A 25518-nucleotide genomic window follows, 5' to 3' on the forward strand; every position below is an offset into this window, starting at 1 on the left:
ACCTGGCCGGGGTATCCTGGAATGACATTGACCTCATCCCTTCAGTAGAGGATGCTTGGTTATTCTTTAAAAGTGCCTTCCTCACTATCTTAAATAAGCATGCTCCATTCAAAACAAATGTAGAACTAGGAATAGATATAGCCCTTGGTCACTCCAGACCTGTCTGCCCTTGACCAGCACAAAAACATCCTGTGGGGTTCTGCATTAGCATCGAATAGCCCCCGTGATACACAAGTTAGGAACCAATATACACAGGCAGTTAGGAAAGCTAAGGCTAGCTTTTTCAAACAGAAATTTGCATCCTGTAGTTCAAACTCAAAAAAGTTCTGGAACATTGTAAAGTCCATGGAGAATAAGAGCACCTCCTCCCAGCTGCCCACTGCACTGAGGCTAGGAAACACTGTCACTACTGAAGAAATCCAAAATAATTGAGAATTTCAATAAGCATTTTTCTACTGCTGGCCATGCTTTCCACCTGGCTACCCCTGTGTTGTTATGTGTTTATAACATTTAGACTACGTTACCCAGCAGGCTAGGCAGATGGTTAAGGAATGCCTTGCATGGCTAAACAGGGGTTTTCTAGCTGAAGTATATATTCATTAAAAGTAGTTAAACCTACACCCCGGTTTATCCATATATAAGGAACAAACATATCATGGTGTCAGATTGGTAGTCACTATGACGAGACAGAGAAAAGAAAGGAGTAACTCTGCAAATTTCCGTGACGAATATTAAACATTCTACCACAAGTCAGTGACGTGAGCAGTCGAAGATGCTAGCTTGCAAGAGCGAGGACAACAAGCCGCAGCAGTGAGAGTGACAGCAGCAAGAGCGAGGACAACGAGCTGCAGCAGCGAGAGTGACAGCAGCGAGAGCGAGGACAACGAGCTGCAGCAGTGAGAGTGACAGCAGCGAGAGCGAGGACAACGAGCTGCAGCAGTGAGAGTGACAGCAGCGAGAGCGAGGACAACGAGCTGCAGCAGTGAGAGTGACAGCAGCGAGAGCGAGGACAACGAGCTGCAGCAGTGAGAGTGACAGCAGCGAGAGCGAGGACAACGAGCTGCAGCAGTGAGAGTGACAGCAGCGAGAGCGAGGACAACGAGCTGCAGCAGTGAGAGTGACAGCAGCGAGAGCGAGGACAACGAGCTGCAGCAGTGAGAGTGACAGCAGCGAGAGCGAGGACAACGAGCTGCAGCAGTGAGAGTGACAGCAGCGAGAGCGAGGACAACGAGCTGCAGCAGTGAGAGTGACAGCAGCGAGAGCAAGGCTGCATTGGAATCTGTTGACGAGCAAGTTGATGAGCAACATGCTGAATGAAGTAAGAGAAATTGACACTGTTCCTGTTCTCCGTCATGGATAGGCTTAGTCCTCCTACTCCTATGCAGCTAACAGGCAATTTAGTTGACAATTGGAAACGTTTCAAGCAGAGATTCAATATCTACCTAGCAGCCAGTGGTGCAGGGGAAGATGATGACAAATTGAAAGGTTCCATTTTTCTGCATGTTATTGGAGAGGATGCATTGGACATTTACAATAGCTTTCAGCAAGACGAGGCAAACCTGACATTGACTGTGCAAATGGATACATTTGAGGAGTACTGTGTACCAAGCCAGAACGTCACGTTTGAGAGATACACGTTTTTCTCTCATGATCAGAAACAGGGAGTCAGTTTTGACCAGTATTTGGCTGAGCTGAACACACTGAGCAAAACGTGTGAATTTGAGAATCTGAAAGACTCACTAGTGAAAGACAGGATAGTCTGTGACATACTTGATAATGGACTCAAGGAGAGATCGCTGCGTGAGCAAGATTTAACTTTGGATAAAGCAGTGAATATGTGTCCAGCAGCTGAAACCACCAGAGCACAAGCTAAAGAGCTGTGCAGGGATGAGACGTCAGTGTATGCAATAAAAAGAGAGGAGCACCACACACAACACCTTACAAAACAAAAACAAGCAAAAGAGAGAAATCAAAACACTACATGTGGAAAATGTGGATTTATCCACAAGCCAAAAAATGCCCTGCATATGGCAGATCATGTAACAAATGTGGGAACAATAATCATTTCTCAAAATGCTGCAAAGCTGAGGCTCCAAAGAAAAAGGTTCACTGTCAAGGTTGAATCTGTGGAATTATACAATGCAGTAAAAGCTGAATGGATTGTGTCATTGACTGTGAATGAAACTATAATACCATTCAAGCTTGATACTGGAGCACAGGTAAACCTGTTGTCTCTGGATGACTACAAAACACTGAAGGTGAAGAGCAAAATACACCCGGTGAAGATTAAGGTTACTGGTTATACTGGGGAGAACGTACCAGTCAAAGGAAGCTGCATAGTAACTTTACAGCACAAAGGAAAACAGTTCAGAGCACAGCTGCTGATTGTGGAAAAGAGTGTACAGCCTATTCTACGAATCAATGCATGTGAAAAGCTCAATTTGTTGAAAAGAGTGTATGTAGTGACATCACAGCCTGAAAATGACCAAGAATCAATACTGGCTGAGTATGAGGATGTGTTTGAGGGTCTTGGATGTTTACCAGGAGAACACAAAATATGTACTGATGACAAAATTACTCCAGTTGTACATGCATGCAGAAAAGTACCATTTGCACTGAGGAAAAAGCTCAAAGAGGAACTCGGACGCATGGAAAAGATGGACATCATCACAATAATGTATGAACCTACAGACTGGGTTCACTGGTTATTGTGGTGAAGCAGAACGGCGATCTCAGGATATGTCTAGACCCGAGAGATCTCAACAAACCAATCAAGAGAGAGCATTTCAAGTTGCCAACCAGAGAAGAAATAATGTCGCAGTTTGCTGGAGTAAAGTGGTTCAGTAAGCTTGATGCGTCATTCTGGCAAATGAAGGCAAATGAAGCTATGAAGCTTCTGGCAAATGAAGCTAGATGATGCAAGCTCAAGACTATGCACATTCAACACATCTGAGGGCAGGTACAGATTTCTTCGTCTACCATATGGGATTCTCTCAGCACCAGAGGTCTACCACAAGATAATCCACATGATCTTCGAGCACATTCCAGGAGTGGAGACTATGATGGATGACATCATCGTCTGGGGGTCCACAAAAGAAGAACACGATGCGAGAGTAAGATAAGTTCTGGACCTGACACGGAATGTCAACCTAAAACTAAACAAGGACAAATGTGAGTTTGGTGTGAAAACACTTACCTTCGTGGGAGATGTACTTTCTGAAGACGGAGTCAAACCGGACCCGAGGAAAACATCAGCCATCAACAACATGGAGCGCTCAAAGAACAAGGACAGTGTGAGGCGCTTCATGGGCATGATCACCTACCTTGCAAAGTTCATACCTCAACTGTCAGCACAGTCCGCACCACTCAGATGTCTTCTGGAACAGAAAAATGAATGGGAATGGTCCCATGAACTGGAAAACTGCTTCAAAAACCTAAAGAAGACAATCACAGAAGAGCCAGTGCTCAGGTTCTATGATCCAGAGAAAAGCACAGGGATTTCTGCAGACGCGTCACAGTTTGGCCTGGGAGCAGTTCTTCTGCAACAGCATCATGACACATGGCAACCCGTCGCTTATGCGTCCAGAGCCTTGACAGGCGCAGAGACAAGGTATGCACAAATAGAGAAAGTATGATGTTGTTTTATTTTAAAGGAAAGAAGATGTGTTGTTATGTGTTAATAACATTTAGACTACGTTACCCAGCAGGCTAGGCAGATGGTTAAGGAATGCCTTGCATGGCTAAACATGGAGTTTTCTAGCTGAAGTATATGTTCATTAAAAGTAGTTAAACCTACGCCCCAGTTTGTCATTATATATGGAACAAACATAACAACCCCTACCCAGGTCAACAGCCCTGCGTTCCCCACAGCAACTCGCCCAAACCTCCCGACTTCTCCTTCACCCAAATCCAGATAGCTGATATTCTGAAAGAGCTGCAAAATCTGGACCCCTAGAATGGAAAGCTGCCACGGTCATCCCCCTTTTCAAAGGGGGGGAAAACTCTAGACCCAAACTGCTACAGACCTACAGTATATCTATTCTACCCTGCCTTTCTAAGGTCTTTGAAAGCCAAGTTAACAAACAGATTACTGAACATTTTGAATCTCACCGTACCTTCTTCGCTATGCAATCTGGTTTCAGGGCTGGTCATGGGTGCACCTCAGCCACGCTCAAGGTCCTAAACGATATCATAACCACCATCGATAAGAGACATTACTGTGCAGCCGTCTTCATCGACCTGGCAAAGGCTTTCGACACTGTGAATCACAACATTCTTATTGACAGACTCAAAAGCCTTGGTTTCTCAAATGATTTCCTCGCTTGGTTCACCAACTACTTCTCCGATAGAGTTCAGTATGTCAAATCGGGGGGCCTGTTGTCCGGACCTCTGGCAGTCTCTATGGGGGTGCCACAGGGTTCAATTCTCAGACCGACTCTCTTCTCTGTATACATCAATGATGTCGCTCTCGCTGCAGGTGATTCTTTGATCCACCTCTACGCAGACGACACCATTCTGTATACCTCTGGCCCTTCGTTGTTAACTAACCCCCAGATGAGCTTCAATGCCATACAACTCTCCTTCCGTGGCCTCCAACTGCTCTTAAATGCTAGTAAAACTAAATGCATGCTTTCAACCGATTGCTGCCCGCACCTGCCCGCCCGTCCTGCATCACTACTCTGGACGGTTCTGACTTAAAATATGTGGACAACTACAAATATCTAGGTGTCTGGTTAGACTGTAAACTCTCCTTCTAGACTCACATTAAACATCGCCTATCCAAAAATCTAGAATCAGCTTCCTATTTCGCAACAAAGCATTCTTCACTCATGCTGCCAAACATACCCTCGTAAAACTAACCATCCTACCGATCCTTGACTTCGGCGATGCCATTTACAAAATAGCCTCCAACACTCTACTCAACAAATTAGATGCAGTCTATCACAGTGCCATCCGTTTTGTCACCAAAGCCCCATATACTACCCACCACTGTAATCTGTATGATCTCGTTGACTGGCCCTCGCTTCATACTCGTCGCTAAACCCACTGGCTCCAGGTCATCTACAAGTCTCTGCTAACCTATTGTAACTACCCATCCCAGGTCCGGGATCGTTGTCATCATCTGACACTAATTAGCATAACGCAACGGACATAAATATTACTAGAAAATATTCCTATTCGTGAAATCACAAGTCAAATATATTGAAACATAGCTTAGCCTTTTGTTAATCACCCTGTCATCTCAGATTTTGAAAATATGCTTTACAGCCAAAGCAAGACAAGCATTTGTGTAAGTTTATCGATAGCCTAGCATAGCATTATGTCCAGCTAGCAGTAGGCAACTTGATCACGAAAACCAGAAAATTAAATTGTTTACCTTTGATGAGCTTCGGATGTTTTCACTCACGAGACTCCCAGTTAGATAGCAAATTATTTTTAATTTGTTACATTATTTTAGTTAGATAGCAGATTATTTTTGTAGGCGAAATAGCTCCGTTTGTTCTTCACGTTTGGCTGGGAAATTGACCGGAAATTGCTGTCACGAAAATGCCAAAAAAGATTCCAAATTAGCTCCAGAATATCGACAGAAACATGGCAAAAGTTGTTTATAATCAATCCTCAAGGTGTTTTCCAAATATATATTTGAGAATATATCCACCGGGACAATTGGCTTTTCAGTAGGACTGAGAGGAAAAATGGCTACCTCTGTAATTTACGCAAGAATCACTCTGAGAGCCATCAGGTCGACCACTTACGCAATGTAGTCTCTTACGCTCATTATTCAACATAAATGCGTGAAACTACGTAAAAATGCTGTCGACACCTTGGGGAATACGTAGAAAAAAGAATCTGGTTGATAGCCCATTCACTGCTCAATAGGGACGCATCGGAACACAGAGCTTTCAAAACATGAGTCACTTCCGGATTGGATTTTTCTCAGACTTTTGTCCTGCAATATCAGTTCTGTTATACTCACAGAAAATATTTTTACAGTTTTGGAAACTTTAGAGTGTTTTCTATCCTAAGCTGTCAATTATATGCATATTCTAGCATCTTGTCCTGACAAAATAGCCTGTTTACTTTGGGAACATTATTTTTCAAAAAATGAAAATACTGCCCCCTAGTTACAAGAAGCTAGGTAAAGCCCCGCCTTATCTCAGCTCACTGGTCACCATAGCAGCACCCACCCGTAGCACGCGCTCCAGCAGGTATATCTCACTGGACACCCCCAAAGCCAATTCTTCCTTTGGCTGCCTCTCCTTCCAGTTCTCTGCTGCCAATGACTGGAACGAACTGCAAAAATCTCTGAAGCTGGAGATTCTTACCTCCCTCACTAGCTTTAAGCACCAGCTGTCAGAGCCGCTCAGAGATCACTGCACCTGTACATAGCTCATCTGTAAATAGCCCATCCAATCTACCTCATCCCTATACTGTATTTATTTATTTATCTTGCTCCTTTGCACCCCAGTATCTCAACTTGCACATTCATCTTCTGCACATACTACCATTCCAGTGTTTAATTGCTATGTTGTAATTACTTTACCACCATGGTCTATGTATTGCCTTACCTCTCTTATCCTACCTCATTTGCACATGCTGTATATAGTTTTTTCTACTGTATTATTGATTGTACATTTGTTTATTCCATGTGTAACTCTGTGTTGTTGTATGTGTCGAACTGCTTTGCTTTATCTTAGCTAGGTCGCAGTTGCAAGCCTACCTGGTTAAATAAAGCTGAAACAATTATTTTATTATTTTTAAGAACAAAGGCTATTCAAATATATATATATATATATATATATATATATATATATATATATATATATATATATATATATATATATATATATATATATATATATACAAATATGTCTCTTAGTTTAATGTTATTGTTGTTACCACCTTGAATATCACTCATTACAAAGATATAAACAGACATTGAGCATTCTCCCCAGTGGCACATTGCTATCAGTGGAAGGGTCTATATTATTATATTATTATATTATATTAAAGAAAATGATTAGCAAATCAAACCCTTTTAGTATGTCATACATTTTAGGATTCCACTGATATTTTGGTGTCTAAATAAACAGTGTAATTGTGTAATTGTGTTACTCAATTTAAATGAAGGACAATCACATTGTGAGCAACATGATTAACCACATCACTTTAGTAAATTATTTTAAAGGGTCCTAAAATTTTAGCATATGTGGTCTCCATTTAAGAAAATCCTCAATTTCCTAAAATGTGTAATTGGTGTTAATACTCCTACTGGTGGCACAATGTTATCATAATGATAAAAATGATTTCAAGTCACTACGCTGCCATATTAGTGGATTTAGAATGGGAAGATGTACCCAAATACATTTAAATAAACATCTAGAATAATGAACATCTTTTTTTCTCTCGAAATGCCATGCCCAAATCCCATTGAACAACTTGAATATGTGTGGTAACTGAAAGTCACTTCCGATAAAAGCATCTACTAATGCTAAATAACTAAATGATTATCAATCCACCCTAAGACCTATAGCGAGGCAGCTTGATTCAGTGGGGTAAAGGAACTTGATACAATTGACACAGCCGCAATGTAGGTAGCCGTGCTTGTGGGGAAAATAAAGCAAATATCATTACCCTGTTAGAGTAATATGCAGCTTGTGTTATTGAATCAGAGCTATGATGTAATCGGTCTGAATGCTTCCTTTGTGTGGAAGTAGTGAAATGACTTCTTGAGTTCACGCTGATGTTTACTCAACCTTTCGTTGCGTTCAAATCGAGATTCAAGAAACACACCATCCTGTTTAGAGTTGTAGGCTATGAAGTTCAGATGAATATCTTCCAGGGAAATAAACCTTTGACTCCAAACAGAAACAGAACAGTGTGTTTCTTGGTCAACATAGCCTAAATTTCTTTCGGGAAGTATTTCGCAACAACATCCAAATTATGACAAAGCCAGGTGAATCAAGTATGTTTAGAACATTTGAGTAAATATCAGCATGTACTCAGGAAGCAATGCACTCAAGTATCAGTGTCACATGTTGACTCTAGGGGCCCACCATGCGACACGAGGAGGAGAGGACAAAACAATGACCACCTGTAGGAACATAATGTGTTTCACTATGGAGCGCTGTTTGTGTCTTTGCATATCAAAAAAGATACACGTCAAATAACACCATTTGACACATTGAGTACGTTTTATTTTGACACGTCAAATAACATAGTTCTATTATAAAATGTATGTGATCTGAATTTGCAGGTGCAAGCTAAGCGACACCACTACTGTCAGTAGTACTGTCAAAGCTGTACAAAAAAGTCTGCAAACAAGCAAATACTGGCCACGAACGATGTGTTTACATTACCGTGTTGATAATAAAGCATCATTTGTTGGACCTCAACTTCTGGGGTAGCTAGCTAGCTTTAGCTTGGTACCTAGCTATCGCCAATACAACAAGCCTGAAACTGCAGTGATTTTCATTATTCTTAGCAATGATTTAGGAATCCTTGTGAGTAATTATTAGCTAGGTAGCCACTTGTTGTTCACCTATTGAAATTGAATCACGTTTCATCATCTGGCAGTCCGATAGACTAATCTGGTTTTAGCGGATGCCAGGAGAACGCTACCTGCCGAATGCATAGTGTCAACTGTAATGTTTGGTGGAGGAGGAATTATGGTCTAGGGCTGTTTTTCATGGTTCTGGCTAGACCCTTTAGTTCCGGGAATCTTAACGCTACAGCATACAATGACATTCTAGACGATTCTGTACTTCCAACTTTGTGGCAACAGTTTGGGAAAAGCCTTTTCCTGTTTCAGCATAACAATGCCTCTGTGCACAAAGAGAGGTCCATACAGAAATGGTTTATCGAGATTGGTGTGGAAGACCTTGACTGGCCTGCACAGAGCCCTGACCTCAACTCCATCGAACACCTTTGGGATGAACTGGAACGCCGACTGCGAGCCAGGCCTAATTGCCCAACATCAGTGTCCAACCTCACTAATGCTCATTACTGAATGGAAGCAAGTCCCTACAGCAATGTTCCAACATGTAGCGGAAAGCCATCCCAGAAGAGTGGAGGCTGTTATAGCAGCAAAGGGGGGACCAACTCCATATTAATGCCCATGATTTTGGAGTTATGTGTTCGACAAACAGGTGTCCAAATACTTTTCCAAATACATAACTAACCCAAGATAGTTAATCTTTGACGTTTACAGTGGGAGCAAATGAGTCATAGTGTGCAGAACAAGCAAGGAGGTGTGCAGAACAAGCAAGGAGGTGGGCAGAGCCAAGCAACGAGCGAGATCCTATTAGCGCGTTATAGCATGTATTTGCATATTTCCATTAGAGAACGCCTCCACTGTGAACTGTGCATGTGCACAAACTCAATTTGGCCTTGGGCTCGATGGCAGGTAGCCTGGTGGGTAGGAGTTTTGGGCCAGTAACCGAAAGATTGCTGGATCGAATCTCCAAGCCGACAAGATAAAAAACAGCTGTTCTGCCCCTGAGCAAGGCACTGTTCTGTGGATGTTGATTAAAGCAGCCCTTGGCTCCTCTCTGATTCAGGTTAAATGCGGAAGGCACATTTCAGTGGAATGCATTCAGGTGTACAACTGACAAGGTATCCCCCTTTCCTCCTTCTAAACAATGCCATTTTTTTTTTACTTTGGTAAAGTGTCAAGTCTATAAAACTTAGTGCACTGTGGTTGTAACAGATTGTAGTTTTGGGAACAGAAAAATGTATTGAGATCAGCTGTTTCATCGATAAGAAAATGACCAGAATATTGGGCCAGTTTCACTTGGTTCCATCCTAATCCACTACCCGCAACCGGACTTCCTCTCATTATCACAAATGGTGGTGAGAAAACATTCTAAATGAATGCTTCAGCTTTATAGCCCCGGTGACGTGTCTGGGTTTCCTCTTCTGTATGTGGACATACTCCTGTGTCATTGAGAATCAGGGCTACCGCTCAATGCAAAGCCATTTCCATCTATGGTGTTCACAGATCAATTTCTAAGTGAAAATGTCAGTCGGAACCGGTACCAGAACTACGCAGGTCCCTTAAACAAGGGCCTTTACATCTAAGAGATTTTATAGCAAACACACCAAATACGACGCCAAACCTCTAATGTTCCTGTCTTTTGGTTGTGAAACTAAATAAGACAAAATAAGTGTCTGTCGTGTCTTTCAGGTACCAGCCGGACCTGCTCTATGGAAAGCCGGGCTGTAACAGGGAGAAGGATTGCCTGACATCACCAGAAGGGGAGTCGGAGCTGACGGAGTCTGAGTCCCACATCAACATGCTGAAGGAAGGAGGTTCCACCCTGCAGACGGTGCTCAAACCTCCACTCGTACCCACAGAACAGTCCTCCTCTGTGGTCAACATGGCGGTCTGCCTCTTAGGTTTGCATTGCATCGCTGATCTATTCTTAAACTCCATGATGGCCATTTGAAATGTTCACAATGTTGTTTGTATCTGATGTTGTCTCACCAGTGGTGGACAACTCATTGCCTTAGATAATTATTTAAGTCTGTGTATTGTCTGTCTACAGTGTTGGTGGTGTGTGTGATCAGTGCTCTGACCACCTACCATGGATATGCCATCATTTGCATGGAGACCTGGATCCTGTGTTGTCTGGCCCTATCCCTGGTGGTCTTCATTGGCTGTGTGGTTCTCATCTGTCAACAGCCTCAAACCAGCAGGAAGGTCTCCTTCATGGTACCTATACAGATGACTATATTTTTTAGGCAGAATCAGCCTACTGTACCATGACCCCTCAGTTTTCAAAAAATTATGTACAATGATTTCATACCATGTCAGTTTCAGACTCTCAGGTTGCAGTTGGAGGATACAATAAGCTGTGTTACTGATGGTTAAACTCTCTGTTGTCTATTCATACAGGTTCCACTCATCCCATTTCTTCCAATCCTGAGTATATTTGTCAATGTTTACCTCATGGTCCAGCTGAGTGGAGACACCTGGATACGCTTCTCCATATGGATGGCTGTGGGTAGGTGCCGCCCTCCAACATCTCTGAAGCCTCAAACACATTGCGGTGAATCTATCTAGATGTCTACCCGCTGGCTCGTCCCAGGCCTGCAGATGGGGAACCCTTTTGTAACCAGGCCTTCTCAGTCTCCCTGTCTTCCGCCCTCCAGGTTTCCTAATCTACTTTGGCTATGGAATGTGGCACAGTGTGGAGCGCCAGCGCAGGCTCCAGGACTCCCTCAGCAGCCGTGCCAAGCAGGAGAAGAAGAACAAGGGTCAAGAGAAGACCAGCCAGTGTTAAAGAAAGATCAGGGATCCACACAGACTCTAGAAGGTCACCTGGTGGCCCCTGCCCCAGCCAAGTCACAGACACACTACATGCACACAGCAGCTATCCCTAAATACACTACAGATGTAGGATCTTAATTTGATCACTCTTTTGTTGCTGAGGATTTTCCTGAACCGCAGGAAATGCAGATGAGCTTCTTGATTTACATAAATTCCCTGAAAACCCACACTAACACATGGTTATATTAACAGTATTGCACTTTTCATCTAGCCTAATTTTGGCCAGCTAATAAACTAACCACTGATCAAGCAATATTATGGACTAAACGTTCAAATCCTGTTGCTGCAGGATTATTTTGCTGTGGCAATACTGGTTAAATTAAGATCCTACATCTGTTTATACAGCTACATGCCATCTGTGCCTCAGTCACATGCCATTCTCCCAGTGGAGCTGCAGTATACTGTATTAATGGTCATGTGCCTTGGAGCAGTGAGGTGGGCTCATTATCAAATCAAATCGATGTCCGTCTCCATGACGATGTGACCAAGTAGGAAAGGCTGATTGGTCAGAAAGGTGTGGAAGCATCTCCAACAGTCAACAAGAAGAGACAGAAGACAGGAAATGACAGGTTTTGCATTTCCTACTACAATTACAGTCATGGACTAACTGTGGAAAGGTATGGTATTTGGTTTTGGCCTAACTTTCTATGTCTTTTTCTGTAAATCAGCTTATTCAGGAAGTTTGCTATTGGAATCTATTGTCTTCGTGTAGAAAGGTCAGTAGGTCACACTATCCTAATATTAATACCCTGTTAGCGAAGCACAGACAATTTTCTAATCTTGCTGAAAAAACTAACTCTAAAACTAACTCTATCCAGGATTAATGACATGTACACTAAACCATTCATTTGCTTCTAAATAGTGGCCACATTCTGAATGTACATTCTGTACAAACGTAAGCAGACATACTAACATGCACACACAGAATATTCATTTCATTCTTGGCATATATATGCACATGCATCATTTTATGTGTGCATATCAATTTATTACAATCACAAATATGATATAACTGTTGGTGAATGGTATTTCTGAAATGTTCATCTGATGTGTGTTTTCCATAATGGTACTAATGATTAAGTTTGTGCTCTATTTGACTTCTTGTCTTAATGTTCTTGCAACAGGTGTTGTTGGTGGTCTAATCGAACACAAGTTGAACTAGTCTTTATAAATGTTCTATTCTGATTACTTGGATGTGTTGCCGTCATAATCGTTTTTACAATCGTGTCGTGAAGATTGTATGAAATGGAAGTGGAGTGAATAAGAGAATTGCTTGTTCGGTGTTTGATATCACATTCCGTACAAAAGACCGTTTCTGCATTGCTTTATTTTTTGTGTGCAAGTGTTACATATCTTACTAAGTCCTTTGGGAGATTTTTTGTCTGTTATTGCTAGACGGTGGACTGGACTGTCTTGAAATTTGCCATTTCATGACAAAATATGCTCTACAGGCCACCTTGAGTCGCCCTTCTCATTTGATGCTAGTCCCTTCACTGTTTTCTGAATAGTTTCTTAGCATCATATATAAGATGTGCCGTACATGTTTTGCAGGATAATATCCCAGGGAAAGTGACAGTTAATGACATTATTCAACAGATTTAAGTTAAACTGGTCTTTCAGTGTTTAAATGGTCCATGCTTTTTTGCATTAATATTCTACTCCAAGTCGGAGCTTGATCAGTATTTAAAGGTTCTCCTCCCCTCTCCTCCTCTCGTTTTGTGTCCCAAAAGTTTATTATGTCTACTTTGTAACTCTACCTTGGTTTCACAACCAATTTATGGTGTTTGATATGGATGAGCAGTGAGAGAGATATTGCTTTTTAACATTCTTCTCTTGGAGTAGCAGAGACAAAAATCATGTAATTTTTCCCAAATTCCCAGGTTTTCCAGAAATGCCTGTTGATAGATTCCTGGAATCAAGGGGGAATAAGCAGGACATCCTCCAATTAGGATTTCTGAAATACCTAGGAGTTTTGGGGAAGTTACCAGATTTTTACAACCCTAGTTAGGGAAGTATTTTAGGGTGTTCAGTTGCAGTTAATCCACTGATAGAGCTCTTAAATCTGTGGTATGATGATGATCTCAGAGTTCCACCTTAACCTCTGGTATTGAGACCTGTGGTATGATGATGATCTCAGAGTTCCACCTTAACCTCTGGTATTGAGACCTGTGGTATGATGATGATCTCAGAGTTCCACCTTAACCTCTGGTATTGAGACCTGTGGTATGATGATGATCTCAGAGTTCCACCTTAACCTCCGGTATTGAGACCTGTGGTATGATGATGATCTCAGAGTTCCACCTTAACCTCCGGTATTGAGACCTGTGGTATGATGATGATCTCAGAGTTCCATCTTAACCTCCGGTATTGAGACCTGTGGTATGATGATGATCTCAGAGTTCCATCTTAACCTCCGGTATTGAGACCTGTGGTATGATGATGATCTCAGAGTTCCACCTTAACCTCCGGTATTGAGACCTGTGGTATGATGATGATCTCAGAGTTCCACCTTAACCTCTGGTATTGAGACCTGTGGTATGATGATGATCTCAGAGTTCCACCTTAACCTCTGGTATTGAGACCTGTGGTATGATGATGATCTCAGAGTTCCATCTTAACCTCTGGTATTGAGACCTGTGGTATGATGATGATCTCAGAGTTCCACCTTAACCTCTGGTATTGAGACCTGTGGTATGATGATGATCTCAGAGTTCCACCTTAACCTCTGGTATTGAGACCTGTGGTATGATGATGATCTCAGAGTTCCACCTTAACCTCTGGTATTGTGACCTGTGGTATGACGATGATCTCAGAGTTCCACCTTAACCTCTGGTATTGAGACCTGTGGTATGATGATGATCTCAGAGTTCCACCTTAACCTCTGGTATTGAGACCTGTGGTATGATGATGATCTCAGAGTTCCACCTTAACCTCTGGTATTGAGACCTGTGGTATGATGATGATCTCAGAGTTCAACCTTAACCTCTGGTATTGAGACCTGTGGTATGACGATGATCTCAGAGTTCCACCTTAACCTCTGGTATTGAGACCTGTGGTATGATGATGATCTCAGAGTTCAACCTTAACCTCTGGCATTGAGACCTGTGGTATGATGATGATCTCAGAGTTCCACCTTAACCTCCGGTATTGAGACCTGTGGTATGATGATGATCTCAGAGTTCAACCTCAACCTCCGGTATTGAGAATTCCTGAACAATCTTAGTTTAGATGATTTTGATGTACATTTTGATTTGATCTTCTTGAAAGATAAGTGGCTGAGGTTATGCTATATCATGTCATGATAATTTACTGCAAAAGCATTATTATTATTATTATTATTTTTTTTACATTTGATTTCACTTGATCGATTTAAGTTGAGTTAGGCTAATTAAACGTGGAACAAAAGAGCAGAGCACATTATGTCCCAGGGGACCTAGATCAGGGTTCAGGCATATGTAGCTAGTGTTGTAGCTTATAAATATATCAACAGAATGATCCTCTGTAAATGTACCCGTTATGTAGTGACATGGTTTTCCATTGTTTATACTAACTGTACTATTGTCAATAAATGTATTTTTTAATAAGATCAGTTTATGCAAGAGTGTATTCTGTGAGTGTTCTGCACATTGTCAGACATTGCAGTAAGTGAGGCGAGGATATATAACTGCTTGTCTGTCTGTTGTAAATGGTTGGTATTAATAATTTGTAATAAAAACCTAATTGGTTTAGAATTTGGGTCTGGACATCCAGATGTATCTGTGGTTCTCTCAATAAAACCCAAATAGGGTTGTGTGGTCCTCATTAAATCGCCTTTGTAAACTGTAAATACGTGTTCGCCCCAGCCCACCAGAGGGCATCAGAGCATGCATTTTAACAGAGAGAGAAAGAGCAAGAGGTCGAGAGAGAGATTCCCCTTTCTTCTCTTCTCTTTCATTCCACTGAGGAGGATGGATATATTCATCTAATCTAAACAGGGCTGCTGGAGCCAGCAGAGATCCAGGCAGTGTAGCACCCAGGTCTGACATCTCTCCTGCTGGGTCCCTCTCACTGCTCCTCGAGTCCCATTCGCGTCTGCTCACCATGAAGCCCTGCTGGGTCCTTTTAACTCTGGCCATACTCTGGCTGGAGCTCCAAAATGGTGAGTAACTTTCTGATCCTCCATGTCTCTCCTCCATGTCTTCTTCGTGTGTTTTCCTGAGTCTGAATACACTGCGGTTTCCGTTGATTCCGCCATAATTGTTTTGCTGTAATCGGAGAGCAGCCTTTGGGATTAGATAATCTCATACTTCTGAGTTGATGTTGCCGTTTAGTTAAACAGCGACGGGAGTAAAGGCATAGTCTGACTATAACTTCCCTAATGGGTAAGAAAGTGATATAAGTGATGTTAGGATTGGACACAATAGCAACATAATTTTTACAGAATAGTTTCTGTGGTGTTTGGTCACTCTGGAAAAGGCCTGCACAAACAATACATATTTTGTAAATTTTATGAAGTACAGTGAGCTCCAAAAGTATTGGGACAGAGACACTTTTGTTTGTTTTGGCTCTGTACTCCAGCACTTTGAAATGATACGACTATGAGGTTAAAGTGCAGACTATCAATTTTAATTTGAGGTTTTTTCGTCAATATCGGGTGAACGGTTTAGAAATTACAGTACTTTTTGCGCACGCTATGGCTTTACAGCGCACGCTAACAGCGCACGCTATGGCTTTACAGCGCACGCTAACAGCGCACGCTATGGCTTTACAGCGCACGCTAACAGCGCACGCTATGGCTTTACAGCGCACGCTACAGCGCACGCTGCGCACGCTAACAGCGCACGCTATGGTTTACAGCGCACGCTAACAGCGCACGCTATGGCTTTACAGCGCACGCTATGGCTTCATATCAAGCTTGTGACTAGACATTTGTTGTATGTATTCGCCGTTTGTTTTCGTTGTGTTTCAGATTATTTTGTGCCCAATAGAAATGAATGGTAAATAATGAGTTGTGTCATTTTGGAGTTACTTTTATTGTAAATAAGAATATGTTTCTAAACACTTCTACATTAATGTGGATGCTACCACAGATAATCCTGAATGAATCCTGAATAATTGTGATACAGTCTGGATTTGACACCTCAAGCACTGAGGCTGCGCCACTCCGGAGCATGAGTGTTTATTCAGCATAACTGCTTTTCATTTTAGAGATCTCTGCTTTCCCAATGTCCAATACAGAACAAATTAAACAAACGATGGGCTCAAATATCATCAAAAGTCAGAACTATTATGCTGTTGACAAATCTGTTCCCCTCAATATACCTGTAATATGTTTTGTCTGGAACATATCCCATATCCCATTAATTAAACTAACTCAAATAACAGAATCCATCATTTATACAAAACTATTTATCACACCAAATAGAATATACTGCAGACAGATGGGAGTTGTTGAGGTTTGGACATGTGGCTAAAGGAAAACTCCCATGTTTCCCGTTCTGCGGTTGTTACAGCCGTGTGTTATATTATTGAGTAGCTTTCTAGATGAGAACACTGCACTGTTCCTTACTACTCTGACTGTCTCTTTTGCTGTGTTCAGATGCTAGTCGAAAACAGGAAACTCAAACATGTCAGACTTGCTAACTTGTAGCATCTGTGTCTGTCTCTGTGGAGGTGTGTCATTCCACAGTGGGACTCTGACACGGAGGCCTGCTGGGGTAGGTCACTGTTAATACTGTTCTAACCTCCCTCCCTCTGTTGGTTTAGGTGCCTGCCAGCAGGTCAATCGTAGGAAGGAGGCGGGAGAGAACCGCATCAGGCCTGGAGGCAAGCGGGCCAAGGTTCGCTACCCCAAACTGAAGGAGAAGGAGGCAGGAGGAAGAGGGCAGTCCATCCTGACCCAGGTCCTGGATAAGGGCCGTTTCCTGAGGCTAGGAGAGAGCGTGAGCCTCAGCCCTGGTAACAACATAGAGCTGCGTTGTAAAGGCAGTAACATCGGCTGGTCCTACCCTATCTACCTGGACACCTTCAATGACTCCCGACTCAGGTGACCTGAAGGTTGCGTCCCAAATGGAACCTGATTCCATATTTAGTGCACTAATTTTGACCAGGGCCCATAGAGCTTTGTAGTGCACTATATAAGGCATAGGGTGGTATTTAGGATGAATCCATTGATTAACAGATGACTTGTTCTGTCTCATCACCATGCCTCCAGCTGATAGTAACCTAACAATGATTAATAATGTTAATGTCCTCCATCTGATTCACTCCCACCATACAGCATCAAGAAGAGTGACAAGTACAGCCAGTTTATCCTGACGTCTCCCTCTGCTGCCGACACAGGGATGTACAGCTGCTGGGTCACACTGTGTGATGGATCGGAGTGTCTCAAAGACCCCGACCGCACCTCCAGGACTTATATCTACTTCCCAGGTGAGCAGGGTGCCTTTACTACTGTAAAACCTATTTATACTTCATCAACCTAACACAAAACATGTTATTTAAATCGCCTCCATTCAGACTAATCCCCTCGTATTGTATATTCAAATTCTTTACTTCAAATCATCTCTACCCTCGTCCCCCCTTCCCCTCCAATCAGACAAGGATGATCTCTTCGTCCCCTCCACCATCCACTTTGAGATTGTCTACCTGCGTCCGGACAGGACTGCTGTTATCCCATGTCGTGTGACCAGTCCGCTGGCCAAGGTGTCCCTGCACAGAGAGGTCCCCCCAGAAGAGATGGAAGTGGACGGGACGCTGATCTCCTACGACCCAACCAAGGGCTTCATCCTCCAGAAGCCCAGTCCAGAGCACCAGGGAGTGTTTTACTGTAAGGCTGTGACCAAGGCCATCCCACAGATCTCCACAAAGTACCAGCTGCTTTACGTGGAGGGTAGGAACCTAGCAACCGTGCACCATCACACATAACAAAAACATTGGTTTTTAATATATCACAATATGGAACATTTGTTGTCAAGTCACAATACTAGTGATCATGTTAACATTAGTAAAAGTAAAGTAAAAATGTAAAAAATGCTAATCTATATTATAGCATCAGAGTCCCCATCTCTGTATCAAATCTGAATGACTTAAAGCAATAACTGACAGGCAAAGGCAATTAACACAATAGTTGATTAGAAGTCTACCTCTATCTGAGACCCTTTTACACAGTTATGAATCAGCTCTGCTGCTGTCTACTAGGGGCCCTGGTCAAAAGTAGTGCACTAAAGGGAAAAGGGGTGCCATTTGGGACTCATACTTGATCTGATGTGTGTCATCAGCTTCCAGGAATAGTGTATTTAGAGTGTGATATCAAAAGGCTGTTCCACTGTCGGGCTCGATGTTTAAGTGGACCTGTGCCTACTGCAGTGGAAACATTAACCCACTTTGGCTGCTTTAAGTGGGATGGATCAGTGGTGAATTTATGAAATTGAAACTGTGTGGTTCAGGGCCCAGTTTTTAAAAAGTTATCTGATCGGATTTTTGCAATTATATTTCTATGTATTTAATCCTATCCGATCGCTGAAAAACTGATGATATCAATCTCTCACTTCAGTTTTGACAGGAAGGCGCAGAGAACAGTATTAAGGTTTAGGTGGAGGTCGACCAAGAAAGTATGTTTCCAATCCTTGCAGTCCACTAGAAATGTATTCCATCTTAAAACAGTCAGTGACAGCTATAACCACGTAGCCATCTGGACAGCACCTGGTCAATAAAATTGTTTGTCCCATGCAGATCCTATAACAAATGCCCTATTTAATTCTGTGGTTTGTCCTTCCTTAACTCTGTTGGCAGTGCCCAGTGGCCCACCATACGTTACCATTGAAGCGTCCCTTTCCTCTGCGAAGGGAGGAGACAACATCAACATCACCTGTACTGTCCTGGGAGAGCCAGAGATGGACGTCACCTTCACATGGACCTATCCTGGACAGGTAAACTGGATGTCACTGTTTCTCAGAGATGCTTGATCTAGATGTTTCATCTCTTCAGCTTGTGAGACGTAGCCTGACAAAGGAAAATCTGCAGTTGCTACATCCATTTTTGGACTTAAATTGATATGTATCCATTGAAGAATATAACTCATATGCATAGTTCAACTGTCGTACCCCTTCAGAACCCAAAGTATAAGGTTGTTTTATTCCAATGTTTGCAAACAAAGTAAATGTAAACAAATACTATATAGCCTCAAAATATTGTTAAAACCAGGGACGCAACTTTTGATGGGGACGGGGGGACATGGGGACAGTTTTATAATTGGAATGTGATACAAAACAAGGAAACGGTGTGCTTTAGGACCATGCGGATGCCTCCAAATGGTCGGGTAGGCTGTTTGGAGTGTTTATTCGACTGGATATATATACACTGCTCAAAAAAATAAAGGGAACACTTTAACAACACAATGTAACTCCAAGTCAATCACACTTCTGTGAAATCAAACTGTCCACTTAGGAAGCAACACTGATTGACAATACATTTCACATGCTGTTGTGCAAATGGAATAGACAACAGGTGGAAATTATAGGCAATTAGCAAGACACCCCCAATAAAGCAGTGGTTCTGCAGGTGGTGACCACAGACCACTTCTCAGTTCCTATGCTTCCTGGCTGATGTTTTGGTCACTTTTGAATGCTGGCGGTCCTTTCACTCTAGTGGTAGCATGAGACGGAGTCTACAACCCACACAAGTGGCTCAGGTAGTGCAGCTCATCCAGGATGGCACATCAATGCGAACTGTGGCAAGAAGGTTTGCTGTGTCTGTCAGCGTAGTGTCCAGAGCATGGAGGCGCTACCAGGAGACAGGCCAGTACATCAGGAGACGTGGAGGAGGCGTAGGAGGGCAACAACCCAGCAGCAGGACCACTACCTCCGCCTTTTTGTAAGGAGGAGCACTGCCAGAGCCCTGCAAAATGACCTCCAGCAGGCCACAAATGTGCATGTGTCTGCTCAAACGGTCAGAAACAGACTCCATGAGGGTGGTATGAGGGCCCGACGTCCACAGGTGGGGGTTGTGCTTACAGCCCAACACTGTGCAGGATGTTTGGCATTTGCCAGAAAACACCAAGATTGGCAAATTCACCACTGGCGCCCTGTGCTCTTCACAGATGAAAGCAGGTTCACACTGAGCACGTGACAGAGTCTGGAGACGCTGTGGAGAACGTTCTGCTGCCTGCAACATCCTCCAGCATGACCGGTTTGGCGGTGGGTCAGTCATGGTGTGGGGTGGCATTTCTTTGGGGGCCGCACAGCCCTCCATGTGCTCGCCAGAGGTAGCCTGACTGCCATTAGGTACCGAGATGAGATCCTCAGACCCCTTGTGAGACCATATGCTGGTGCGGTTGGCCCTGGGTTCCTCCTAATGCAAGACAATGCTAGACCTCATGTGCCTGGAGTGTGTCAGCAGTTCCTGCAAGAGGAAGGCATTGATGCTATGGACTGGCCCGCCTGCTCCCCAGACCTGAATCCAATTGAGCACATCTGGGACATCATGTCTCGCTCCATCCACCAACACCACGTTGCACCACAGACTGTCCAGGAGTTGGCGGATGCTTTTGTCAAGGTTTGGGAGGAGATCCCTCAGGAGACCATCCGCCACCTCATCAGGAGCATGCCCAGGCATTGTAGGGAGGTCATACAGGCACGTGGAGGCCACACACACTACTGAGCCACATTTGGACTTGTTTTAAGGACATTACATCAAAGTTGGATCAGCCTGTAGTATGGTTTTCCACTTTCATTTTGAGTGTGACTCCAAATCCAGACCTCCATGGGTTGATAAATTTGATTTCCATTGATAATTTGTGTGATTTTGTTGTCAGCACATTCAACTATGTAAGAAAAAATAATTTAATAAGAATATTTCATTCAGATCTAGGATGTGTTATTTTAGTGTTCCCTTTATTTTTTTGAGCAGTGTATATATGCACATAGTGCATACAGAAAATATTCAGAACCCTTGACTTTTTCCACCTTTTGTTACGTTTCAACCATATTATATAATTGATTAAATAGTTTATTTCCCTCATCAATCTACACACAATACCTTATGACAAAGCAAAAACTGTTTTTCAGAAATGTTTGCAAGTGTATAAAAAAAATTATATCACATTTACTTAAGTATTCAGACCCTTTACTAAGTTCTTTGTTAAAGCACCTTTCGTAGCAATTACAGCCTCGAGTCTTCTTGGGTGTGATGCTGCAAGTTTGGCACACCTGTTTTTGGGAAGTTTCTCTCATTCCTCGCTGCAGATCCTCTCAAGCTCTGTCAGGCTGGATGGGGAGCGTCGCTGCACAGCTATTTTTAGGTCTCTCCAGAGATGTTTGATTGGGTTCAAGGCCGGGCTCTGGCTGGGTCACTCAAGGGCATTCAGGGACTTGTCCCGAATCCACTACTACGTTGTCTTGGCTGTGTGCTTAGGGTCATTGTCCTGTTGGAAGGTCAACCTTCGCTTCAGTCTGAGGTCCTGAGCACTCTGGAGCAGGCTTGAGCTCTCTGTACTTTGCTCCATTCATCTTTTCCTTGATCCTAACTAGTCTCCCAGTCCCAGCTGCTGAAAAAAATCCCCATAGCATGATGCTTCCACCACCATGCTTCACCATAGTGATGGTGTCAGGTTTCCTCCAGATGTGACGATTGGCATTCAGGCCAAAGAGTTCAAACTTGGTTTCATCAGATCAAAGAATCTTGTTTCTCATTGTCTGAGTCCTTTAGGTGACTTTTGGCAAACTCCAAGCGGGCTGTCATGTGCCTTTTACTGAGGAGTGGCTTCCGTGTGGCCACTCTACTATAAAGGCCTGATTGTTGGGCTGCAGAGATGGTTGTCCTTCTGTAAGTTCTCCCATCCACAGAGGAACTCTGGAGCTCTGTCAGAGTGACCATCAGGTTCTTGGTCACCTCCCTGACCAAGGCCCTTCTCCCCCGATTGCTCAGTTTGGCCGCACGGTCAGCTCTAGGAAGAGTCTTGGTGGTTCCAAACTTCTTCCATTTAATAATGTTGGCGGCCACTGTGTTCTTGGGGACCTTCAATGCTGTAAACATTTTTTGATACCCTTTCCCAAATCTGTGCCTCAACTCAATCCTGTCTCGGAGCTCTACAGCCAATTCCTTCAACCTCATGGCTTGGTTTTTGCTCTGACACACACTGTCAACTGTGGGACCTTATATAGACAGGTGTGCCTTTCTAAATCATGACCAATAAATTGAATTTACCACAGATGGACTTCAATCAAGTTGTAGAAACATCTCAAGAATGATCAATGGAAACAGGATGCGCCTAAGATTAATTTTGAGTCTCATGGCAAAGGATATGAATAGTTGTGTAAATAAGGTATCGCTGTTTTTATTTTTAATACATTTGCAAAAATGTGTAAAAACCTGTTTCCACTTTGTCATTACGGGGTATTGTGTGTAGATTGAGGACATTTTTATTTATTTAATCCATTCTAGAATAAGGCTGTAAAGTAACAAAGTGGAAAAAGTCCAGGGGTCTAAATACTTTCCGAATGCACTTGGTATTTGTCGTCCCACACCACTTCTATAAGCAAAGTTGCGACCATGGTTAAAACTATCATTTTGATATCAGATGGTCATAGCTCGGTCTATACATTTGAGTGGTTACATTTCTACAGTCTCATCCCTAAGCTTTTTAGAGACGGGTGGGGGGGTCCGCTTTGTTATTGTTTCAACAGCAGATGGCTGCTTTGTGACTTTCTAGTTAAAGGAACATTTAAAAAAGAACATAAATCATTCCACAATCCACATTTCACCCTCCCTTGTTACCGTTCTCCTGGAAAATGGCTCAAATCAAGCTCCTTTGGGAGCTATAGTATGAGCTAGTCCTCTCTTTCTGTGCTCTGTTCAGAACCTCCGTCCTGTTAGTGTACGTGATTCGTGGAGGCTGATCAACAGAGGAATGGGACACACCACCCGCATCTCCCAGAGCGTCATTGCCGTTGATGACCTGGAGACCATCGACTTTGGAAGATACATATGCAGAGCCAAGAACAAGCGTGGGGAGACCGCTGTGGCCACCAGCGTCCACTCTAACTAGCCACAAATAACACAACCTGTATAGGCAACATTCCACATTAGGCCTCTTGCAGCTTGTGTAGGTTTCAACTATATGTTTACCACTTTGCTGAGGTTGATTGATCAATAAGGCTAGCACAGGAAGTATACTCGTTGAGCTAGTATACTCAAAACCAGTGTCAGTTTGACTAGCTGTTATCCAGTAAAAATCTGTGTAAATATCCATTTAGAAATAATGTATCCAGCTTATGTAGATGCACATTTACTCAATGTCTCGGACATTAAAGGTATCTTCATACATTTACCTCCTCTATGATGTATGGTGAAGCTCTTCCTGGGCACACATCTTTCCCTTCTGTGGGGAAAGATATTTTACAATGAAACAATATTGGATGCTTTGTTGGGGGATTTGATCAGTCTAAAAGGAAAACCGTCATGTGAGAGAAGCCTCTGCTCCCTCTCTCTGGTGTGAAGGGGAAGGAATAGAAACCGTGTGCCCTGCCTCACTCCTAATGGACTCCGTATGTGGAATGTGAATTGCAAGCCCAGATCTTATTTTAGTCCAGTATAACACACATACTGCATTTCCACCTCTCTCTCAACAGAAACGCACTAGGCTGTTGCGGTCTCTTAGAATGAGCTATACTGAACATTTAAAGTGTTGGTTTCATGAGCTGAAATAAAAGATCCCAGAAATGTTCCATGCACACAATCTTATTTTGCTCAAATTATGTGCACAAATTTGTTTGCATTTCTCCTTTGCCAAGATAATCCATCCACCTGACAGGTGTGTTTTATCAAGAATCTGATTAAACAGCATGTTCATTACACAGGTGCACCTTGTGCTGGGGACACAAGGCCACTTGTCACACAACACCACAGAGGTTTCAAGTTTTGACGGAGTGTGCAGGAACCACCACCAGAGCTGTTGCCAGAGAATTTCATGTTAATTTCTCTACCATAAGCCACTTACAACAGCATTTTAATTTGGTAGCATGTCCAACCAGCCCTGGACCTCCACATCCAGTTTTTTCACCTGGGGGATCATCTGAGACCAGCTACCCGGACAACTGATGAAACTGAGGAGTATGTCTGCAATAAAGCCTTTTTTTTGTGGGGAAAAACTCATTCTGATTGGTTGGTCCTGGCTGCCCAGTGGGTGGGCCTGTGCCTTCCCAGGCCCACCGATGTGAAATCCTTAGATTAGGGCCGAATGAATTAACGCAGTAAAATCATTGAAATTGTTGCATGTTGCGTTAACATTTTTGTTCAGTATACAGAGCTAAGCAGTGTTGAGGTAATTGTACACAAAATCTAGTTTCATCTACCAACCAAGTAAGAAACAGAATACATCACCATAAATATATATCTGCTTTAGATTTCATAATAGGATTTTATTAATTGCATATATTAAACAGTTTTTTCAACACCAGTAATCTCCACATCCAAACAGGTACTAATTTGTGACATATCCAAAACACGTCCATCACGCTTAGCTTCTTCTTGCATTTTAACCTTAGTGACATCTTTGTAAAGACCCCCCCATTTTAAAGCTGTAGTAGGAGGATTGGATGAGGGAGGGGTGCTAGATAACAGGTCATCAAACATGCAAACATTTATTTGAATTGGTCCCATGGTCAAACAAACCAACGAACATTAAAAACACAGCTTTGAGTCATCAGGAAACCTAACTGAATAGTTAGAGGTCTATATAACCTGTAGAGCTGATCAGTTAGAAGTCTATATAACCTGTAGAACTGAACAGTTAGAGGTCTATATAACCTGTAGAACTGAACATTTAGAAGTCTATATAACCTGTAGAACTGAACAGTTAGAGGTCTATATAACCGGAAGAACTGAACAGTTAGAGGTCTATATAACCGGTAGAACTGAACAGTTAGAGGTCTATATAACCGGTAGAACTGAACAGTTAGAAGTCTATATAACCGGTAGACGGGTAATAACAGGAAAACAAAAGTACAGTTCGGAAGCGCAGGACGGCCATTAATTACCATGGAAACGCCATTAACCTTTTAAAAACACAGGAAATGATTGCTAATATCCAGTTTATGAAGACATTTGCATGTAGCATGTGGTGCATGCATCACTGAAAGCGAAGTTCCTGCAGTGAAAGCATTCATGAATGATCTATGAGGAGTGAACACAATGTTATTGAGTAGTAT

The 25518-nt window shown here is 42.8% G+C and overlaps 2 protein-coding genes across 3 annotated transcripts in view; both read left to right on the forward strand.

Moving 5' to 3' along the window:
- slc7a2 (solute carrier family 7 member 2) overlaps positions 1-15063 on the forward strand; it is a 32989-nt gene extending 17926 nt beyond the window's left edge. For both annotated transcript variants that reach the window (XM_064973376.1, XM_064973377.1), the window contains exons 9-12: positions 10187-10398; positions 10548-10714; positions 10898-11006; positions 11155-15063. In XM_064973376.1, the coding sequence (XP_064829448.1) occupies positions 10187-10398; positions 10548-10714; positions 10898-11006; positions 11155-11285 (619 nt within the window). In that variant the 3' untranslated portion in view covers positions 11286-15063. The remainder of the gene's footprint in view (positions 1-10186; positions 10399-10547; positions 10715-10897; positions 11007-11154) is intronic.
- Positions 15064-15207: 144 nt separating this feature from the next.
- Positions 15208-24035, forward strand: pdgfrl (platelet-derived growth factor receptor-like). Its single transcript, XM_064973378.1, has 6 exons — positions 15208-15470; positions 17078-17357; positions 17592-17743; positions 17910-18203; positions 19106-19242; positions 23169-24035. The coding sequence occupies exons 1-6, from the start codon at positions 15413-15415 to the stop codon at positions 23355-23357; spliced, it is 1110 nt and encodes a 369-aa protein (XP_064829450.1). The 5' UTR covers positions 15208-15412; the 3' UTR covers positions 23358-24035.
- The last annotated feature ends 1483 nt before the right edge of the window (positions 24036-25518 follow it).

The sequence above is a fragment of the Oncorhynchus masou genome, chromosome 9 (genome assembly GCF_036934945.1).
Source record: "Oncorhynchus masou masou isolate Uvic2021 chromosome 9, UVic_Omas_1.1, whole genome shotgun sequence".
Lineage (NCBI taxonomy): Eukaryota > Metazoa > Chordata > Actinopteri > Salmoniformes > Salmonidae > Oncorhynchus > Oncorhynchus masou.

What these genes read in the sequence shown, in the direction of transcription:
- pdgfrl (XM_064973378.1), top strand. Translation starts at nt 15,413, where the DNA reads ATGAAGCCCTGCTGGGTCCTTTTAACTCTGGCCATACTCTGGCTGGAG. An exon ending in GACTTATATCTACTTCCCAG is followed by an intron (nt 17,744 to 17,909) that starts GTGAGCAGGGTG and finishes CCCTCCAATCAG; the next exon opens with ACAAGGATGATCTCTTCGTC. An exon ending in CCAGCTGCTTTACGTGGAGG is followed by an intron (nt 18,204 to 19,105) that starts GTAGGAACCTAG and finishes CTCTGTTGGCAG; the next exon opens with TGCCCAGTGGCCCACCATAC.